A 24,965-nucleotide genomic window follows, 5' to 3' on the forward strand; every position below is an offset into this window, starting at 1 on the left:
TATTACCACTGATTAAAACTGATATTATCCTATGATAAATGACATTTGGTATTTAAATATAATTTGGCTCTGGCATATGTAAATTTGCATGTACAGAACTCGCGTCGTAATGAGCTTCTTCGCGGTTGATCATCCACGGTCGTTAAACTTCTCTCATTCGGTCTCAGTTGTAAATACAAGATGCAAAATCACATTACACATAAAGCCAATTGCGAACCGTTATGTAATAAAAAAAACAAGAATTGATACACACGATTTTGAGTTGAAACACATACACACTCATTGGAATATATAATTTTTTTGAATATTTAGTTGCAGACAAATAATCGAAATAAACAACAGCAAACAATTTTTCTATAAATATTGTACGTTTCGACACTGTACACTGTAAATAAAATTTTATTAAAAAAGTAAATTGAATTTCTTAGAAATATTTTATAATTTTTTTAACTACAATTATACAGTACATGTGAAAAAATTGAATTGGTTTTTAACGGAGTTTATCGAAATCAAAAATTTCGCTTGCTACGTAATAAATTTCTGAATTGTTTATAGTTTCAGTAATTATCGATCGTGAGCATTAAGATTATATTTTTAATCAAAAGTAAAAGTAATAATAAATATTGATTTTTCTATTAATTTTATATAGAAAATAATACTATATTATGTGCAGGCTTATTACAGATTTTTCACTTGCAGAAATGTTTAATAAAAGATGGAAGTAAGAATATGCTGATAATCGTTCTCTATATTTAATTAAAATCCTCATGATAAATTTTCTATAATACACTTATTCGCATCTTGGTGAATAAATCAATTTTACGTAAAAATACGAGCAGAAAAATAAATTAGTAGCATTTTCTTTGGAAATTTGGATGATGTGGATGATCCTTATCCGAGTATGTGTAAATTGGTTCCAATATGACTTTATATAATAGTAACTTATTACGGACGGAAACATTTCACAATTAGAATGTTATTCTACCTATTACCCTGCTTTTGAAAACTGTTTATATATCCCTCATCCAGGGATCGCTTCTTCGTATCAAATTTATCCAAGCGCTACATAGACGCAATTACCACCTTGACATCTGGGCAAATGGTGAACTGTTTACAAGTGACTTGATTCTCACTATATGGAAATTCAATACAAACATGTCCTCTAAACTTTATGTTGAACTATATGATGCCAAATTCAATTTTCCTACACTCGCTACTAGTTGAAGCTAACGATGTGATTCGGTTATATTGCGTTTGTGTACGGAAGAACCGTTTCCACGGTAAAAGTTTCATTGCTAAATATGAATAAATAATTAGTTATTGCACTTTGTTGTAATATGCACAAACTTAAAAAGTATAATGAAATAAATAAATAAATAAATAATGCACTTGCAGCTACGACGATTTTTAAAAAGTTAGCCTTAAACTCAGTGTTGCTTGTTTTCATTTTTTCGTGTATTTTGCGAGAAATGCCTCCAGAAACACACAGGACCTAAAATTTCGTACAAGCTCCCTAGACACAAAGTGTAGGCACAAAGGTTCAATTTGAGTTTGGGCAGTTATACTGTGACAATCGTACCAATCATATCACAACAAATACCACAATTAAACAAATAAGTATCTGTCTATGTCCAGTAAAACTCCTTGCTAATTCATCATTGTCTGGTTCTTTTACCCAATGGGTCAAAATAGCCAAAATTGGTCAGACCAAATATGTATTATTAGAATATTGAGAAAAACTTGCATAAGAATATATATTTCTCATGGTTAAATTAAAATTATTATTTCTTTGATTAGAACAAAAACTAAAATAGTAAATGAAAGTGACCGCAAGATATTTTAAACCATATCATTAACATGTCCCTTGAAAGCTTATCTATTTATATTAGTGATTGTAATTAATTGCCTCTACACTATCAAAGTATCACCTCTAAGTGCATTTACAAGCATTCAGTACCGTTAAGCCAAAGCCAAAGGTACAGTAGCTAAACATCAACTTTCTAAACTTGTCTAATAAAATGAGTCGATACAAGATACAACGGTTGTTTTCTATAGATTGTCGGAGTATATAGTTACATACTGCCCAGGGGAATAATATATATATATATATATATATATATATATATATATATATATATATATATATATATATATATATATATATATATATAAATTAAGTTCTTGCAACCCAGTGTTACGGCCGCTATATAAGTTATGAACAATTCTGAAAATGTTTTACAACAATATTTTTTGTAACCAGATTACTAACTTTGTCTAGTCTACATTAACAGAGAAGAAAATTGAACAATCATTTTGAAGAAATAAATTAACCATTAGCAAGTACCTCCCGATTCAATTTCATACTTGACATAGATTTTCTGCAATATAGATATTTACTTCAATCACTACAAGCAAATATCGCTGCAAATATATTATTTGGTAAAAAGTTCTTAACCAGAAAAGAAATGTGACGACATGTCATAGAATTTTATATTATTAAATAGATGCATTGTAAAACTTGTTAATCTTAATAATATTTGAACATCTACGATCGACTCTATAAAATTAAAATGGATCTTATATAAAACTATATGTTTTTCAATCAATACGAATTTTAAACAAATTAATTTTCTACGTTTCAATAAAATAAGTCAGCTAACTATTAAAACTATATAAGTAAGTTATATAGTTTAAATAGTTAAGAAAAAAAAAGAAATGGAAAACGAAAAATATCACTAACATTTCTTCAGATGATTCTTTCGCATATTATAAAGTTAAAATTTCATTAACATTTATAATTAGTTTTTCATATTTTGAAACATATTTTCCACCGCAAATTATTGTAGGATTTTTATGTTTAAATGAATGAAATTGTATAATTAAAGTATATGAAATATATTTATGTTTAAAAGTAACAATACTTCATTAAGATTGTGTGATATTTAGTTCATATTAAACGTAATATTTCATAATACAAAAAACTTCTAGAAAAGTGACTTGTTTTTGATAATAACAATTAACTTTAATATTTAAATACACATGTTATTGCAAAGAGTAATTTTATTTAGTAATATTCAGTGTCATCCTGAGGAATTAATTTCATATTATGAATTAAAAATGTTAATTCTTTTGTAAGTCATTTGATAGACTTGAACTACAATTTTAGATCTCTACGCTAAAGTCACCATTGCAAAAAAAAAATACTTTCTCTGTTTCGTAGGGCATCTCTACTCGCTTAAAACCTATCTACGATGAAAGCCTTCATTGTTCTTTATAATCAATATTGTATTTATTTATTTATTTCATTAATATTAATATTCATTATATAAAATTATTGCTAATAACCATCTGTGTACCTATACTACCAATTTACATCTCTACTACAAAGTAAACCTAGTAAAAAAAAAAGTTTTATAGAGCATCTTTTTTCGCAGATCAGCCTTCGATAAAAGCTATCATTACTTTAAAATCTATATTAAATTTATTTATTTATTTTACTAACATTAATAATTATTATATAGTAATCTAAATCAAAGTCAACTTTTAGAAAAAGAAAACACTCTCTATTTTGAAAGGCTTTCCTTCTTCAAAGCTTGTGTCTTTGATAAAAACACTTGTTATTGTAGTCCCCTGAAATCATTAATTTAGTGTGCTATTTCCAAACTAGTTTTACATCAAAATTGTTATTTATAGAGAAATATCTGTTGCACTTCAAATCGCACCCCAAAAATATTTTGTCAAAAATCAACCACTATTTTATCCAAAACAAACAATTTATTCCTGCCTCACTTTCGTTCGGGATGCCAATCAGAATGAGACGCATTCATAAAAGTCTCTATATTCCGTATAGCGTTAGCTCTCTCACCAGGCAAAGAGTATTTCCAGCGCACGGAACGCTTCCGACGGCCTCTCTGGAAGGGGAAATCGCACGTTCAAACCGTGGAGAGTCGCATATCTCAACTGGCTGTTGTCGAGAATGGTTGTATGTTGATTTTCCACATAAAAAATTAATAATATTACGCATTTCAATTAAAAAACGTGATTTTTACCCGACGCGAGTGTGCCATAATCTGTGCTCAATGTAAAGAAATACATGCAGGGATTTATATAAAACAGTGTGATTTAAACAATATTAACAACAAATTTTCAGTGTGGTGTGTGATTGTGGTTTCTGTAGTTTTTAACAAATTCTTTTGTGTTGTGTAAAAATTATATAGTTGTATATTTATTGGATTATATCGGTTATGAAAATGACCGCTAGTACCTAATAAATTTCGAAGGAAGAACACCTGCTTGTATTTCGATTTGGATTCGTGCGTCGCTCGGCGACTCTTCAGGCGTCTACGATGCAGCTACGGGCCAGGAGCTGGCTGCGATGCAGTTTTTTCACAATATGTAAGTCTACTTAAAAATATCTCAAATACATTCTATTTATTTGTTACTAAGGTCCTCAACAAATGTCAACGACCACGCATTGTTCGACATATTTACTATACTCTATAAAATTATTCAGTTCTCTACATGTTTAAAAAATTTATTTAAATTGATTATTCAAGTTTTACCATTATATTTAGAACTCATTAACATAATATGTATTAATAATATTATATTTGAAGGCCTATTTACTTACTTCAGTTTCTTTATAAATTATTATGTTGCTCTATAAAAATATTTCAAACCAACGTTTTAACCGTTCATTGCTCAACAAATCAATATAGGCATCTTAACGTTAATTAATAAAACAAATATGATAAAAAAAGAATTTTATATAATTTTTTTTAATAAAAAACATCCAAAATAAGCATAATTGAATCAACCGGTATCAACTCTATCTTCTATTATTTTAGCTCTATAAAATATTTCAAACGAACTTCTTAACTGTTTATTGCTCAACAAATCAATATAGACATCTTAACGTTAATTAATATAACAAATATGATAAAAAAATAATTTTATATAATATTTTTTTAATAAAAAACATCCAAAATAAACATATAATTGTATCAACCGGTATCAACTCTATAATCTATTATTTAAGCTTTATAAAAGTATTTCAAACCGACGTTTTAACTGTTTATTAGTCAGCAAATCAATATAGACATTTTAGCGTTAATTAATATAACAAATATGATAAAAAAATATTTCTTTAATAAAAAAACATCCAAAATAAGCATAATTGTATCAACCGGTTAAACTTTGATTTGTAAGTCGCAGACACATTTTATTTAATTTATTACGGCCTTTATTTCTTTATATTTCTTTTATTTTATCATTAACTTAACTTGAGCATACACTTTATCTCTAAATCGATTGCAATTCAAATTTTTCTCCCTTTGGCACAAGTTTATTTAAAAATCTATTTAAAACGCGACACTATTCGTGAGATAAATGTACCTGTCATTTTAAATAGAACGAACTTTTCGTTCAGGTATATAGAATTTTATACAAACTATAAATATGTGTTCAGTGACATTATTTCCAAATACTTTCCCATACTTTGGCAATATAACTTAGCGATTCTTTCAAATTCTTAATTGCCTGAAATCGCAAGCAATTATTATTAATTAATAACAAGGACCATATATTGAACGATAATTATTATTAAATCTTTTGACTGTCAAAATCATTAATCAGTTTTTAACATCATTGTTTAATAACAAAATCGATAGTTTCGAGTTTGATTATTTATATTTTAATTCTTACCGGATGTGTTTGAAGAAATCAAAGCAAATCTTAAGCGTGAGAAATTGAGAAACCAAAGCCAATATTATTAAGAATAAATATTTTGGGTAATAATTAGCTATCGACTATTATTATCTACGTCTTCGTAAACTGTTTTGTCAAACAACATTTTTGGATTTAGTCTCATGGTTATATTTGAGAAAATTCTTTACTCTTTTATAAATTCAATTTGAGAATATACCTTGTTTAATTATTAGATTTCAGTTAAAATCATCCACTCGTCAATAAAAAATTATTATAAATCTAAATCTAGCATACAAAATAACCAAAACAATAGTATTTTAATTATTATTAGTATATATCAAATATATATTTATAATTGAGACAATTCTTTACTCTGTTATAAATTCATTTTGAGAAAATACCTTGTCTAATTATTGGATTTCAGTTAAAATCATCCACCCATCAATAAAAATTTATTATAAATTTAAATCTAGCATATAAAATGACCAAAACAATAGTATTTTGATTATTATTGGTATATATCAAATATATATTTATAATTGAGACAATTCTTCACTCTATTATAAATTTAATTTGAAAATATACCTTGTCTAATTATTAGATTTCAGTTAAAATCATCCACTCGTGAATAAAAAATTATTATAAATCTAAATCTAGCATATAAAACAACCAAAACAATAGAATTTTGATTATTATTAGTATATATCAACTATATTTTTTATTTGAGACAATTCTTCACTCTATTATAAATTTAATTTGAGAATATACTCTATTTAAATAGCAGATATCAGTCTTCCACTCTTCAAAAAAAATTTATTTAAAAATCTAAATCTAATACACAAAATAACCATAAATAACTAATAAATTAATAGTATTTTAACTACTATTAGTATACATAAATTATGTATTTATATTTGAAATAAATTAATACTCTATTATAAATTTAATTTGAAAATATACTCAGTTTCAATATATTCAATTTCGTTAAAATCCTCCACTCTTCAATGAAAGTTAATTAAAAATCTAAAACGAGCATATAAAGTATCAAAAATACTAAAATTTGATTATTAATAATATATATTAATTATATATTTATATTTGATAATTCTTTACACTATTATAAATTTAATTTTAAAACCTGTTAAAATCTTCCTTTTTTCAATAAAAATGTATTTAAAAATCTAAATCAAGTATATATAATAATACATAAATAGTAGTATTTTAATTATTATTATTATTAGTATATATCAATTATATTATACGTATAATTATATACTTATATTTGACACAATTGTTTACTTTATTTAAATTTATAGAGTAAAGTAATTTTGGATATTAGTTAAAATTTATTTTAAAAACTAGCATACAAAATAACCAAAAAATAGTATTTTTGTTTTTATTGTGCGTTCGTTATTATTATAATATATATTTTATTAAATTAATTTTATTAATTTAGACAATTTGTCCCTTTTCGGCCGACTATTGTAAATTCATCAAATTTATTGAATGTCCTTTACTGGACAGTTGTAAATAAAAGAGATAATAAAAAAAATAGACTATTTAATATAGTCATTTTTAAAAATTCTTGTAATATTACTATATCTGATATTGATATAAATGGAAATATCAAAAATATTTTTCAAAATAATTTGGCAAGCTTAATAATAAAAACTATGTAGTGTTATTGATCTTCATATATTATTTCTCTCAAATCCCTAGTATCTTGATTCCTCCTGATTGCATTCGAAGAAACCTTTCAGAAGCAATTTTAAGCGTGTTCAACGTTTGAAAAAGCGCGGGTTTCTTCTTAGCGTCTTTTTTTCATCGTTACCAAACAAAATTTACACGCACACACGCGTGTTCATACATACGGGCGGCTCAGGTATGCGTTGATACCTGTGCGAGCCGATCCCAAAGAAACTGGTTGTGTTGTGCTGTCGAACGGCCGAGCCAGAGGTAGAGGTAGAGGTAAAACTGACAACACAGCGCGCTATTTGAACCGTCGAACGAACGCAACAGCGGACTTGCTTAAGATTTCTGGTACATTCATCTCGGGAATTTAGGTAGAATTAAAAGTTTTAGATAGGAGAAAGATTTATATGTATGTGGCGGATGGTAAATCGATTCAGCTCAACCTTCGGATTCTAAAGTAAGCCTTGAAAATCTAGCTATTTTGAACTTTATCTAGAGCACGACTAAAAACACTATATGATGATACAAAATTACTTAAGTGTACTTAGTACGGCATGTTTACGTTTCCAAGTCAATTTACTGAATTATAAAAAAAATATTGGCATCATTAGTATTAAATTTTATTAGTTTCACAAATGTATCATTTGTATATTTAAAAGACTCTAATAATCGGGCAGAACACCAATAAAAACATGCATTTTATAAAAAATGCTTAAATTTTTACCTTTCTAGCCTTCATTCAGTGAAAACTAAAAATGTTTAACAAAATGTGTGTATAAATGCATAACAGAACCCAGTAATCAGTCTAATAACATCAATAAAAATATGATTTTTTTAAATTATTCTAAAATCCATACATTTTGGCTATCGTTCTAACATATTTACATTTCCATGTCAATTTAGTAAATTATAAAAAAAAATATTAGTATCACAAACGTATTATTTGTATATATAGAATGAGTCTAATATAATCGGGCATAACACCAATAAAAAAACATGCATTTTTTTAAAAAAAATCTGAAATCTATACCTTTCGGCTGCAGTTCTAGCCTTCACTCAGTGAAAATTAAAAATGTATTACAAAATGTGTGTATAAATGCTTAATAGAACCCAATAATCCGTCTAATAACACCAATAAAAATATGATTTTTGTTAAACTTTATTCTAACATCTATACTTTTCGGCTATAGTCTTAGCTTTTATTCCTTAATTCAGTAAAAACTAAAACTAATATATGTATAACAATATTTTACATACATATATATTAGGTTGTCAAACATCTCCCTTCCGCTTTTTTGCTCTTGGTTTATAATATAAAAAGGCGGAAGGGAGATATTTGACAACCTACGTATATTTTTTATATGTTATTATTCGTATTATTCGTATTATTCTTATATTGTTATTATTCGTATATATATAAGTTATTTATACTATAGAAATATTTGTTTATTTATTATAATTATTAAGGATATAGAGTTTCGATCTGTTTGAATATTATAATCCCTCAAGTTCGTTTTAATATCTTGCAAACCTAAGCTTCCAAATACTAAATCTTTTTATATCAAAATATGTATATAAACATAAAATATATTTATGGTAGAGCAGGGCACAAAGGTCCAACTTGACTTTGAACAATTATATTGTGAAAACCAAACCAATTATTATCACAACATATCAAACAAACAAACAACTATTTGACTATGCTCAGTAAAACTCCCTGCTAATTCATAATTCTGGAAATGTGTGTTTATCACAGTTTTCCAACAAATTATATTGAGGTATTGTAAACTAAACAATAGTGCTCACAACCAAAAAACTAACAATGAAGAAATCACATTTTTAAACATTGCCGTTTATATCCCGATTGAAAAAGTAATACAATTAAGATATTGATAGTATCTCACACTATTCAAAATTACTTATTAGAATAAATTTTACATGCTTTATATTTAATATTTATTATTATGTCTATTTATTATTATTCATTTAGATTTAAAAAAATCCTTAAAACATCTTGTATATAATCCTTTACACCTGCTTATACACAGGATATTACAATCTTAGCATACGGTCATATTTACATAAAAATCATTGTGTTCGTTTCATATCTCTAATAAATATTTACAGAAAAAAATTGTGGATACAGTTTAAATTTAAACATTTTTAAGTATATACTAACACATAAGTCAACGACTATCCACAATATTATTATATAAAGAAATAAAATGTAGACATCTAGAAATGTAAAGTAAATGTAGAAATGCTGTAATTTGTACTCTCTTGAAATACAGAATTTTACCTGCATTTTAACAACCATGATTTCATTAATGAAATCAGTTTTAAAATGTATCATAATTAATTTACAGATAACTAATTGCTTTTACATAAAACTTTCATATCTATTTTAATATTATTTTTACCATTACTTTACATCGATCCAAAAAAAGCGCACCCGATCTGTACATAGTAATGAGTACAAAAGGTTCCAATTATAACTAGCTTCAGAAATAATTTATTTCTTTGAATGTGCTCGTTTAACATAATTTCTATTCCAATCATAGCCTTTTTTCTCAATCGTAGAAATCGTTCACAAAGGATGCCAATATAATTTGCTGTCTTACATTTTAATGCACTTTTTTGCAAGCGTTCGTGATGGAAAAATAAATGAATTTATACGCTGTGCAGTTGGACATGAGAGGAATACTAAATTAGTTTTTTGTAAATTTTAATTAATTTAATAATTAGTGATATAATGATCAAGCATGGGGTTAAAGGATGTAGAGAAATTTAATTTATTTTAAAACTAAAGGGAAATTAAATTACATAAATATACCATGGCTTTTGTTTACAGGTTAAACATAAAATCCAAACGACCATTATTTTTTAATTTCAGTATTTTTTTTTGTCTCTGTAATTTTGTAATTGATTTAGTTGAAACACATCATTTCTATTTGAAAAATGTTAGATAAATTAAAAAAAATATCTTAAGTAAATTATAAAGTAGACAGTAGTTTTGTCAATGAGTTGTTTTGTCGGTATTATTTGTATGAATATTCATAGCGAATTTCGAATTTTTGATGAATTAATGTTTAAAACAAAATCATGTGCATATGTGCATATGAATCAACAAAATATTTTAAAATGTGACATAAACATTCCAATTTGATGATCTTTAAAAATGTCTTATACAAAATGATAATCTATGACTCAATTATTGGTATGAAATATAAGATATATGATTCATATAAATCACAATTTTTAAAATTAGATATGTAAAATATAAACAAATATTTTACATACATGTAATCACAAAGCAATTTATTATTATCAACGAAACTATGGAAAAATGTATAAATAAGGAACAAATGTGTAATAATAATTTAATGAAGTTAACTGTTAATATGAACGTATAATTATATATAAAATATATTTGCTCTAATATTTATTAAATTTGTGAATATATATATATATTTTTTCATATTTTAGACTTAAATACGCCTTCATAATATTTACAGCACTTTATTTTTCTAACCAATAATAATAAAATAAAGCTTCAATCAAAAATTTCGAAAAGGAAGCTGTTGAAAAAATTTGAGTATTATTTTATAATTTGCATAAGCCGTTGGTTTAATATATTATTTAGCACTAATTAAAATAAATGTGAATCGACTATAAGAATGAAATTTCAGAGAAAAATCATAAAAATCCATAATCCTGCTAACGACTGTTTCGTAAATTTTGCCCTTTGTTTAAATAATTTTTTCCATTAAGTTTTCAAATTAAACATTGCATGTGTGGTCTTTTAGAAACTATGGTTCCTCAAGGTTGCCTTTTTGTTGACACACATGTGTTTAGCAGAATTTCAAATGTGTAACATGATATTTATCTTCGGAGTAATATCTTCTCGGCGGATGCGACCATAACGTTCCCACCACATTCTATTAAACTTCAGGCATACTTAAGTGGAATGAAATGAAATTTCTTAGAAAATTTTATAAGAAACAAAACTTATATCTGCATACAGATTTTCATATATTTTGCTACACATTAATTCTGAATAAGTTGTATGGCACAATATTCTCATTCTGATTTGTTAAATGGTCCAGCAACCAGAACAGTAATTATACTATTAAATAAAAATAGAAAATTATTATCATTAATAATTTTAAATGATAAAATTTATGAACCAAATAAAAGAGACCAGATATTTTTGATTTTTGATTCATTTTAATGATCACAATTTTTTACGAAATAATGAACAATTGATACTTATGCATTCAAGCATTTTTATCAAATTCAATTCATTTTAGACATTTAGATTATTATTATATAATACTTAAATAATGAAAATTAATATTTTCAATCATTTATATGTACAAAAATATACATGTTTATTAATGACTATTTATACTCTTCTCCGCATTACATTTTTTCCGCTTTTAATCCTATAGCACTTCGTTTGATTTTGTTTTTATGCAGTCAAACAGATTCAATATCATCGTTTCAAATTTCATGATTTTCAATGGCTTTTAATTTTACCTTTTTATCATTAATTTTATTTATTCACCTTCATTCCATAAATAGTATCATATATAGAGTATAAAATATATCGGATTGTTTCCTCTACACTTCGTAATTCGATTATATTGTTTATATCAAATATGGTTCTAGCTGTATTTTTCTATAATACTACTAGAACCATATACGTATATACATTTCCTGAGAATTTGCCAAATTTCTCAAATATGCAGGAGTAAAGGTTATTACTTTTTATAGTCTTAAAACAAGATTTATAACGACACAAAAATCGTTTTGTACGAATATCAAACACCCATGAATTATGTATTTATATATTTGATAAATCGCTATCACATTATTCCTTCAATTGCTTCTTTAGTTCTCTATCCAATAATAGAATCTCTCAACGAAGAGAATAAAGTTCTCGCTTGACCGATTTTTAACTTGCAACAATCAGAGTAAAATTCACAGGAAAACTTATGTATTATGCAGTAGTTCTCACTGTTCTGAGGATTTACACACGTTTCGAATTTCGCTTCATTTCATTATAGCCACTGTAAAAGTATTGAAGGAAATCTAATTCCATTAGAACAATAAAAGAATTAAATGATAATTAATTGGCTGTTGTATATTTAATATCTTATTGTGAAACATTTGATAACGTTTCAAATCAAGGAGTCCAAAAAAATATTGTTAGGGGGAAGTCCCGTAACGCCGGAAGACACCTAAATCCGGATACTCTATTTAACACGTATTATTTTTTTTATTTTAAAATACAAGTGAAAGGGGCGGGGGGCACACAGGTGCAGGATCACTCGCCAAGACTCACCTGTGACGCGCACGGCCACGGCGGGAGCAACCCTTCATTGTTTTAGGTGCAAAAACACGTCATCTAAATATCAATGGAAGTAATTCTAGTGTATTTATGCATTTATATTTTAGTGGCATTTAAAAATAAAAGTAGTATTTCATTGTTATCCGTGAAATGGTAGAATATTATTGGACATTTTAAACAATTTTAGTAGGTACCACCAAATGAACGAAATTGTCTGTCGCTTAGCACCGGACACTGTAAGTCGTCCCTTAGCGCCGGAAGAAAACATAATGATATTTCTTGTGAGAATTGACATAATTTATTCTAATTATTTAATTTTGTTCTGTATGAGTACTAATTTCGTATTTTCTAGTTAAAGAATGAGAATCTTATGATGAATGCTCCAGCTGAGAGCATCGGTGTAGCCCAGCCAAAATGGTGGATAGTTATTGATGTTTTTTTGCAATATCTAAGAATATTCGTCAAACACATATGTGCAGACATTCCAGAGTGCGGAGATGGCTGCATATGTGTACAATGCTAGTTATTTTGAAATGTTCGGTACTAGGTGCCACTTAGTAAAATCATATTTTTTATTACCAAAGTTTGATAGTATTAATTATTGTTTAGCAAAGGTTGCTTTTTTGTTAATTTAATTTGATTTCTAACTTTGTTATCTAACATAAGTCATAATTTAATAAACATTTCGTAAAATATTTTTTGATTTATTTATAAATAACCTTAGGCGTCCGGCACTCGGGAACTTCCCCCTATTTGCAATATATATGCTAATTGTCTAATAAGTTAAAAATTTTGATTATCTGTTTTCAAATATTTCGCAATTAATTTTTAAGCCCAGCTGTATCTTTTATATATAAGTGTATTTCAGACTGTTTTTATAATAAAACATTTCGCACAGTGAATAATTAAATAACTCAATTACCCATACAAACAATAGAGACGTCTTCTCCAAAATTTCGACGAGTTTGTTGAATACCTAAAGCGTTAATTTTATAATTCCATAACTTGATTACCAAAATATTTTCCGAACTTTGTTTTCCAGTTTATTGAATTAATTAGTCTCTCCGCAGGTGAAATCAATCCGGGCTTACGCGGTTTTATTTATCACGTAATTAATCAGTTCTCAATTGTTTTCGTATGAAACAATTTAACCCAATTTCGTCCCATCAATCAAGCTCGCGGGCAATTAAAGTTGTCCCGCGCACACACGGGAACGGGAAATACGCACGAAATCAAATGAAATTCACAAGAGGCGGCGGGCGGTGTCCTAGGGCTGATTCAGGGGATGGTTGTTCTAGAGATGAGAACACACTTTTATGTAAAACTTAGCTTTAGTACTTCATTTACATATGTTTGTTTCTCCGCTGCTTCTAGCACCAGAATTTAGAAGACTTAAAAAATTATGGCTAAATAACTTGATGCAATAATTTGTATCTAATAGTAATTACCCACCAGGGGAACTACTATCTACAATTATATGTAAATAATGTATATCAATATAACTTACAGAATTTATTTATGTCCTGATGGTCATTATTTAAAGAGAGAGAAAACTCTCTATGCTATGATTTCCTGAAGCAATACTTTGTGATGTTTATGAGCCGATTCTGCCGCACAATAGACCAATGTTATGGCAAGGCCATATTACACTCCAACTTGGATGCTTTTTGCCACTGAATCATACTGAATACTGTCAAAATGCCATGTATTTGCTGTGCATTCAGAAGTTTTCATATAAACTGCAATGTTACATGTATGTTATAAAGCTGGGTCAGAAAGACTCTGTTATTCAAAATAGTTTTTTTGACATTTGTGCGATTTCTAGTTTAGGTTTTCTATCACATGGCCTTTATCAATATTTAGTATGGAAAATTTTTCATAACGTAGCCTTGCCATAACAATAATAATAGTCTGTTATGCGTCAGAATTCGTCCATTGAAGGGACAACACTCAAAATAAATTTTTCTCTGAGCGGGAGTGACGATATACGGCTCAAATGAAAGTTACACTACCTTATAAAATAGTTAGTAAAAGTAACATTTGATTTACATATGCCACCATCCCTGCTAAAAATGTCTTGTGGCTTATGTTATATTCCTAAATTTCAAAGATGGTAAAAGCTTCACAATAGGGGATTTGGAGACTTGTTTTTACAGTTTTTTGTAATGATATTTTTTGATTCTACGAAATAAAGATGAATGGATGCTATAACTATTCCTCTAACTAGTCTAATAAAAGTAATTCCATAATTAATAGTCATTATTTCACAAGTAATCATGCCCAGAAAAAGTGCGAAGTTACAACTTACTCCGTGTATGTGGATCTAGTTATAACATCTACCGGAAGAAGAAGTGATGGCAAGAAAAAACAATAATACTGTAATTTATATAAGAATAATATAATTTATTCTTTGCTTATTGTAAAAATAATTAAATTAAGACATGTTGTTAAGTCACGCCAATTACTTTTTAGCCCTATTACTATAAACCCTTAGCTCTTCATATGTTATGATGTCCTCAAGAAATGCTTCGTGAGACCTAATGCAATTTAATAATGATGATAAAAGCTAGAAAAATAATTGAGAAGTTATTATTACAGATTTATCATTTTTAATCTAACATATACATTTTTAAAATTATCTGAAAGAATGTTCATTACTGATATCATTCTTCAATAAATCAAAACTAATGTATGAAATAAAAATTTGTAGCTAATTGCATTTTTATTTGTGTAAAAAAATGCCATTGGGTTTACTATAAACATTGCTTGCATATATTAAAAAACCTGGTAATAATGTGCAAAAAAAAATAAAATAAAATAAATTAATACACTACTTTGATTTGATTCAATTATTTTTGCTTGACACATAGTCGATGAGGGTGCTTTCCTCGGTTTCTTCGGTATTTTTTTTTTACTTTTAATAAATAAAATCCATGGATCCCTGACAATTACTCGTAAATTTCAAATAAAATAGTCGCCTTCGACCTTGGTCTAATGAATATTACCTCATGCATGAATCCTCGACGGAGTGATTATTTTAATTACACAAAATGTATGCTTTTTTCGCGATTTAAAATGTTTATGCAATGCGTGTTCGACGGTAATCTGTTTATATTGCACATCGGTAGATCTGGCGATTTTATTCATAAACCTGATAGTGAAATCGTACATTTCAATTTGTTGCTCGGTTATATGATTTTAATTAAAAAACAGTTGGATACTTAACATAGAAATATGGAATGATAAATATATGCATTTGTTGATATTTAAAATAAATGGGAGAAATATTAAATTAAAAAAAATGGTCATGGAGAGAAATTAATCACAAAACACGGATGTAGAGTTTAATTAAAATTTGAAGTAATTTTAATTAAATTTATTAATGTATTATTTAAAACTCAAAATTTCTCACAATAGAAATGAAAAGGTCATATTTGAAAAAGCCAATATTTCTATAACGATTTCACTTATGATTTGCTAGTATTTATTCTCTGACGAAAATGATACTTTGAACATATTTTCTCTCTTTATTCACATTAAATATTTTTATTTTGCACATATAAATTAAATATTATTTTGTATATTCTATTTTTTAGATTGAAATAATTACCACTTCAAGATTTAGTTTCAAAATTTTAAATAAAACCAGACAAAAATTAAAAATGACTAAACTATTTTGTTATAAATTTAAATTATTATTGGTTCTTCATATTCAATATATTTTACATCCTTATTGATTTTATTTTATATCCCTTTTGACTGATAAATGGATCTGGAAAGGTTTTAGATTGCATTCGGTTAATACCATGATTTTGCCCACAAAAATAAGGAAATCAATCATGACCATGTTCCTGCCTACACTTCCAAAACAACCAAGCTCTCTTGTTCTTAAAATAATATATCATTGTTTTGGCTTTTGCTTTTGATGTACTGTGAATTAATCGCCTACATTATAATAAAATACAGATATATATATATATATATATATATATATATATATATATTCCGTAGGTTTAAAAAAATCTCTTGTACACGACGTTCTAATTGTGCGTTTCTACTATTTTTAGAAAAAAATTCATATATATCTGCGATTCCCATAATTATTATTTATTAATAAATTCACACTCATTTTTCAAAATTACAATGTCATTCCATGTTGCGCACAAATATCTAAAAATATTTCTAGTACATTAAACTTCTCGATGAATAATTTATTAAGCAAATCATTAATTTTCCGCTGTCGATAATATCATCCCGTGTCTATTTCCTTTAATCCTCCAGACTTTTGATGTATAATAATGAATTGATTATAAATATAAATTTTAATTTAAATTTAATATTCTATGAACCGAAACTGCAGTAAATTGATAGTGACTGCTTATCGATGCGGCGAAGTTTGTAACACTTTTTAATTAGTTTCGACTTAAAACAGATACCCCACATTGCTCAAAGTGAAATTAGATCGAACTTTTCGAGTTTCCAGTAAAATTTCTTGATTGTGCACGTCTTCTCGGTGAGAGAACTTCGAGATTCTGATGAAATAGGAGAGAGGTAATGGATTTATAGAACAATTTTGAATTATTTGTCAAAAGGATTTATGAAACACGATACTGGTATAGAGTTTCTTTGACACAAATAAGATAGCATGAAATAGTTTATACTCTCATTTTGCTCAGCTTATATGATTTTTTGGTTTTTCAAATCAAAAGTGAATCTATTTTAAACAAAACCCACGTTTTTCTCAAGAATTTTCCAGAAATCATACATCTCCAAAAATGTTTCCTCCACAGATGCTGTTAATATTTTTAATATTTTGATTTGTGTGCCATTTTTATTTCTATTATATTCTATACATTGAAATCGCAAAAAACATAGCTTATTTGGTTAATTATATACATTTCTATCAATTTATTTATTTTGTATCTTTGAAATGTTGGTACTTTTAAATTCAAAACTGTGATAATGAAGATCATAATTTCCCAAGCTTTATTATGCAAGAATTTCAGGAGGAGTTGGATTTATTGAACAATTTTAAATTATTTGGATTCGAAAATTACTTGCCTGATATATAGTTTCTTTGATGCTAACAAATTTCGTCTTAAATTTATCAAGATAATGTCTATATTCTCAATCCAACTATTATTCTCATCCACAAAATTTTTATTACTGTTAATTTAGTTGTAGGGTATAGTTAATTTTATAAAGCCTTATTTTTTATTCCTTCGTAACTTCAAATTTTCTGAATATCTAGCCCGTGATAAATATTTATTTTATAATTCAAGTAAATATGTATAATAAGAGATTATATGACGTGTTTTTTTTAAAAGAAAGTTTCTAGGAAGTTCTGGCCAAGAAAAGTGGTGTTTACGGGAATTTAATAATTGTTTCCATTACTAAAACTAGGTTTAGTTTGAAACAAACTTTTTGTGTCAAAGAGCACGAGGAAATAAGTTAAAGGAGTAAATTATGCAGTAGTTTTATGAAGTACCTTGAGGATAATTATAATAATTCGAAATAAATTCAGCTGTGCTATATTAAATCCATCTCGATGGAATGTTTAAATTAAATTAAGCTGGATTCAATAAGAATTTTCGTTTTTGTGCAAAATAAACTATATTTTAAATTTATAAAATAATACATCAAGAGAGTATTATTAAAGACTTTTCATAAGATTTTATAACTCTACAAAATTTCATTCCTTCTAGACAGGTTTTATTATATTCTTTATGACATCGTATTTTTATTTAAAGTAGGTAGTTTATACGACACTGCATTATATTATTTTTGTTATAGTTAACCTTACTTTAATCTATCGTCTAAAATATATACGATATACTAGAAAAATTAACCTAATTTTCGTGATGTTATACAATTTTCAGAAGCAATACAGGTGATAAAAATATGCCTTCAGGAGCGTTACATTTGAAACACTCTATTGACTATAATATTATTTTATCATAAATTTATATTTCAAATTTTCGATCACAATATATTGTTCTTCATAATTGCAATTCCTAGTTTGTTGAAATTTGAATTGAGTTTTGTTACTCATGATAAATTTCGTATTCCTTATTATTATTCCTGAGTGGAAATATATGTAAGATGAAGTTTATAGGTAGCAACAATCTGGATGATTTATACAGGAATAGACCTTGTATAAGGTATTTAGCCCTTAAGTGGGGCTTAAACCCAAAGTTAACGCACAAACCACAATATGATGTATTACTAAATCAAGACGTCTCGAGAGAATTTCAACCACTTTAGGTTATAGGCTCGTTAAGACAATGATGGCTTATGCATTCCAATTAGATCAACGTATATAATCAGGATAATTATTATATATACTGATATAGATTATATTATTCAATATTGTATTAATAATTTAGCAAAAATATTTAAGGTAGAGTAGAGCAACGCATTACTCTGAACTCTGTATAAATACTTCAGTATTTATATTAGATCAATAAAAACATTCATGAACTAAATTCTCACTAATTGCTGTATTAAGTATACTAGGAATCTCTCGAGCTAAAGATTAAATAATCAAGTAATTATTTTCATAACACTTGACTATAATAATATTTATTCGGCTCGTATAAACTTCAAGTATATGAATATAATCATCTGATATTTCTAGCTCAATTATATATCAATTATTTTTCATCGATTAAATAACTAAATAATAAATCAGTTGTCTCTATAAATATTTATTTGGATGACAACATCCGTTGAGTATGATGAGAAGAGTATTTACAATATACATTTATTATTAATTTCAATTGATAGAGATTCCTAGAATGCTCTAACGAGTAAAAGCAAAATATCAAAGCACTGAAAATAAATATCGCATTTCTAGATAAATAGTCGCCTTGAATGAGATACGGAGAAAGAATTTAATGATGGTTCTATTAATATAATGAAACGTTTATGTGATGTAATAATAATATAAATAGAGACGTGTCTTACTGGATGTTCAAAATATAGTAATAAATAATAATTATGCTTTGATATTTTGATGCAATTCTAAACATTCAAATAGCAACTGATAAATATAAATATATGAAATTGAATGCCTCAACTAATGCCTCCAATTTAAGATCTCCAATGAGGTGTTTTTTTCACTTTAATATTTTTTAATAATTTGATTGGCTACTGCGTAAAAAGTCTAAGCTCTCTGTTGAAAATAAGTTGCTGCTATACAAATCAATCATTAAACCAATTTGGACCTATGGAATTGAGCTCTGGGGATGTGCTTATAAATCAAATATAGCTATAATGCAGAGAACTCAGTTAAAAATTTTACGTGACAAATGAAACCATTCACAGCGATCTCAACATGAAAAGGGTGCAATTAACGTTCAAAGAATTTAAGGAAAAATACAAACGTAAACAGGAATCACATTCAAACCCATCAATAGGCGACATTACCCAGCCATTTGGCGTAAGAAGATTGAAACGTTAATGGTTTAGATTTAGTCTTAGATTAGCTTAAATATAACATTATCTTTTCAATTGTTAAACTAAGAAGATCTCACTGGAGTTCTTCTTAGACATCGCTCTCAAATATTGTCAATTTAGCTTATAGGAATCCTTATATATTTCTGATTGCTGAATAAAACAGAGTTAAAAAAAATGTTGATAGCAGGTGTATTTTATGACACTAACCCGTGTATTTGCCATCACTGAATTATAATAATGCGTTATTAGCAAAATAATCCCTTTTTCTTCAACCGGTTCAATGATGGCTCCCGGATACTGATGTCTAACGAAGTATTCCTCGGAGTCCAAGATGTTTCCGACAATATATAGGATATATTTAATATTTAAGGTAATAAATTGATATGTCTAATTTAATTTAAAATTTTAAATTAACTCAAATTAAAGTAGAATTTACCATATATCCATTATTATTAGGCCAAACAACTGTGCCAAAAATAGTGGAGGTATTGCCTAGGTAATTGATACTATGTGTAATAACACATATGAATTAAAATTTATAGAAAGTTAGAACTTAGTTGGTATATAATTTATTATCTGTATAACTATTTTATTACCATCATACGGGTAATATTTCCGTCATGAGCAAAATGAATAAACTGCAAACGTTGCATTTCAAATGTGGCGAATGCGGCTTATGTAATATAATTCAATCTGTTTAATAATGGAAAATCGGTCATACGTGGAAAATATTTGTTGAGTAAATTTAAATGTCATTTGGAATCACTATTATTTAATTGTCATCGATATTCAGTTTGATATAATAGAATTATTCTATTTTTTCTATGACCAGGCATTGAACGTGGGTGAGCTGTATAGAAAATTCGGACTCCGAAGTTGATAGAAGAGTGTTAATCAACTAAATTTGCACTTGTTAAAAATAATTTTAATTTAGTGTTATTAGAAACGTAAGAAATCCTCGTAAAACGTAAAATCATAAAATTTTGCATTAAATTAGTAACATAGTTTGCATACAAAAATCCAATTTGTGTCTGAATTTTTGTAGTGATGATATTTTTCGTATACCCAAGTTGATAGCACTTTTATAAATATAAAAAATTGTAAATATGAATTTGGACAAATATTATGAGCATATATAGCAGAATATATTTATACATTCTATGTTTTGTTGACTAGATGTCACACTACTTCAAGTTGCTCATCATATTTTACTCCTTTCCCTATTATCATTTTTCCTTCAATTTTTTTCCACAAACTAGTACATCTCCGGATCGTGATGTTCCGGAACCTTTATCAAATTTTCCCTGTAACTGATTTTACGATAACCTGATGTGAAATACATGTATCGTGTAGCTGTTACAAGGTGTATATCATGTTTTATGCAGTAAACAGATCAGAGAAGTCGGCTGGCGTAAGATGCGCCACTCTCGGCTCGGCTACAACTTACTTGAAAAATATATGTGACTAGAAGCTCGCTTTTTGGTACTTTGTGGATTTCGTATTCAGGTCAAATCTTGTTTTCAACTTAAGCCTCCTGAAGGAAAAAAAGAAAAAAACTTGAAGCGCTTTTCTATAGCAAAGTCGAAAGGTGGAACGATGGTAGACAGAATTTACACGAGCTACTGCAATGAACCGCGAGGTGCTTGTAATAATAATGCAATGAAATCATTAATAAATATTGTAATTATTTCAGGATTACGCAATTGCTAGTTTTAATTGATTCTAGTTAATGATTTTCCGGTAGAATAATTATAGTATTTATGTTTAATTTGCATAAAATTTATTATTAAAGCGCGAATTTTATTTGTATATATATATGGTAATGGATGGTTGATGGAACTACACGTTATTGATTTAAATTGAAAAAATATTAGCATTTTTGTATAAATATTTTTATTTATAGTGTTATTCATTTCCCACATAGTAAGTTATTGCAATAGCAACAAAAAAACGAAAATGAAATTTTTCCCATATCTTACATTTCAAGGCCTCCTGAATATTTTTGCATTTCTTAGAAAAAAATGATGTTTGTGTGTGTTTGGGGATACTATTTTCCATCTACGATTTCGAGAGCACAGATCAACCTATTTTTGGCAAGATTTGACGTTTCCTGTATCATAAGCGTTTTCCTCCAGTTTCTAGTATTTTTTCATTTTTCCAATTTGTTAATCCATATTTTAACTCAATAAACTTCATTTATAATATTGTTAAACCCATTTCGGTCATTTTACTTAACAAAATATTTTTTTTATTTGTTAGGAAGAATAAAAATAAGTTAAAGTATCGATAAAATTGTTTTCGATTTAATTTTACATTAATTTGTGTATCCATTTACACCTTTACAAGTATATTTTATATAGCAGAAATAATATTTCGCCAGCAGAATGAATATCCATCAAACTTTTTAATTACCTCAGTGATGTGCAACTGTATAATAATCAGAAATATATTAATTTTCGCATCTGAGCTACAATATTTACATTAACACAACAGTCATGTAGAAAGTTTTAATTAGCACTATTAATAAAGTCTGGGAAATAGTAATATAATATACAACTGCTGTTCTATTTCCTTTGCTTAAAGTTAATATTTATTAAAGTTGAAATAATGTTTATATTTAATTATGCAATTATAATTGTTATACATACTCTGCGAAAAAATAAAGTAAGTTCTCAGTAAAATTGATGTTAATAAACCAAACGAGTTTATGATTCTGATTATATATTTAGTATTGCGTCTTTAGATTAAAATTTTTGATACATAGAAGTTGTTATGAATTCACTAATATTAACTTCGATATATTCTCAATAATATTTTCAATTACAAACCAATCGATAATCCATTATTAATGTAAGTGTATAAACAAGAGATTCGATTATGACAGCATTAGTTTGCGTTATATTTTATCCGTAATTTATAGCCGCTGGATGACTACGAGGAAAATTTATGGGAAAATGCTTTCCAGAAAATTCAGTATGTCGCCGGTAAGTTTTTTTTTCCTCGTGTCGTATATATCACGGAAATTCTTTCGTAATGCTCGATTCATCACCAGCTCAGAGAATAAATGAATAAATAATAGACGGATTGTATATGTGTGGTTTGTTGATTTATTTCCAAAGGTTTGCTTAATCTGATATGCAATAGTATAAAAATTTACACTTGATAAATCTAACGAATTTGTGGATTAGTGGTTAGAACTTGAAATTTTAATCAATGGTTTTAAGTTTGATGCGAGCCTCGGACAGCCTGATATCGAGCATCAGTAGAGTCATAGAATTCGGACGTTACTAAAAATAAACGGTTTTTAATTTATATTGTTTCTATTAAGGTTCATTACATGTACAAAGCTATTGACAAAACAACTTATTTATACTAAAAATTAACTGCGTGCACAATTCCATTCTAAAATAAATTATAAAAATTCAAAATACTTTAGTAATTTTTTATCTGGTTTAGAGAAGTAAAAACAAACTAAACGAGTGGTGCATGGCATCGTGTCTTAGCGCAAATTACTGGAACTTCCTGTACCGTTATGTAATTTTAGCTACTTATCTCTGAAACGGCTGAGCCTCTATTTGCCTAATCACAACTCTTTTCATCATTGTAATTTAAATGTTTTTGAATCATTCAAATCGGATGCTCTGTTCTCTCAAAAACCTAATTTTCATTTTTGCATTCTTTGCTTCGCTGAAACGGCTGGACCGACCTTTCCCAAAAACTAATCAGCACGTCTCCTTATCGATAGGAATCGAATACTTTTTGAATCATTCAAATCGGTTGAGCGGTGCTCCTGAAAACGTCGACGAAAAATTGTATCCACACATATATACATACTTGCACACGCGGACACAACCATTTTTCTAAGATATTTCTAAGAAATGCTCAGAAACCTTTAAAAGCTAAAGATATGCATAAATTATCATTCTGGATTTTCGACGATTACTAGAACTTACCCCACGGGATAGTAATAAAAATATGCAAATAAATAGAATATGGAATAAAACAAGAAATGATTTTATAATAGTAGACACAATGCTCGCGTCAATTGATCGAGTTTGTTGCTCTCAATTAGGGGTACGATAGTTTCAAAGTTTCATGTAAAATATTTGCATACAGTTGCCAAATTTTCATCTAAGCAACTATTCAGTATTAAATATCCACAAAATAACCCCATCAATTTTCATCCGGGCATGTTGTTTTCCAATTAAGCTGCGCATTGTTAGAGCAGAGCTAAACTTTAACGCGGCCCATTATACTATTTACTGAATTTCACGGCGCGGGCTTAGCTTTTGCAACCGCGTTGCATAACTTTGGCATTAATAACGTTGTACATGTTTTATTCAATTATCTGAATAACATTCGGTCGGGAACTTCGCATGTATCGAAGCAAAACCGTCGGATCGGTTTTACTAATAATAATAGCCCGAAATAATTATCTACAGAACGTCAGTTTACGCCATTCGAGTTCGAAATTTCTATATGGCGTGTTACGCGGATGCATTTATTTGCGATCCGATACTGATGATGGTCAGTCTTGTTTACATGTCGGATTTAATTGTGGAAATGCGGACATCGTGTCAAATATAATGATACGTAAATGTTGTGTGGGTATGTAAAGGATTATGCAGTAGAAAGGATAATGACAACAGTTTTAGACACGAGAAAAAATAATTGCTATAAACACATGTTATCGAAAGCCATTCGGTTTGCATTCATTACAAATTACTGTATAGATTTATCATTTCATGATCTGTCG

General features: G+C 27.6%; 1 protein-coding gene across 1 annotated transcript in view; it reads left to right on the top strand.

Moving 5' to 3' along the window:
• Nucleotides 1-3,970: 3,970 nt before the first annotated feature.
• The window catches only part of LOC113381636 (kin of IRRE-like protein 2), a 570,166-nt gene continuing 549,171 nt past the window's right edge, over nucleotides 3,971-24,965 (top strand). The window contains exon 1 of the mRNA XM_026620421.1: nucleotides 3,971-4,395. Within this exon, the coding sequence (XP_026476206.1) occupies nucleotides 4,347-4,395 (49 nt within the window). The 5' untranslated portion in view covers nucleotides 3,971-4,346. The remainder of the gene's footprint in view (nucleotides 4,396-24,965) is intronic.

This window comes from Ctenocephalides felis, unplaced genomic scaffold, assembly GCF_003426905.1.
Source record: "Ctenocephalides felis isolate EL2017-DRISC unplaced genomic scaffold, ASM342690v1 CF-g0.4_SCAFFOLD_00845, whole genome shotgun sequence".
NCBI lineage: Eukaryota > Metazoa > Arthropoda > Insecta > Siphonaptera > Pulicidae > Ctenocephalides > Ctenocephalides felis.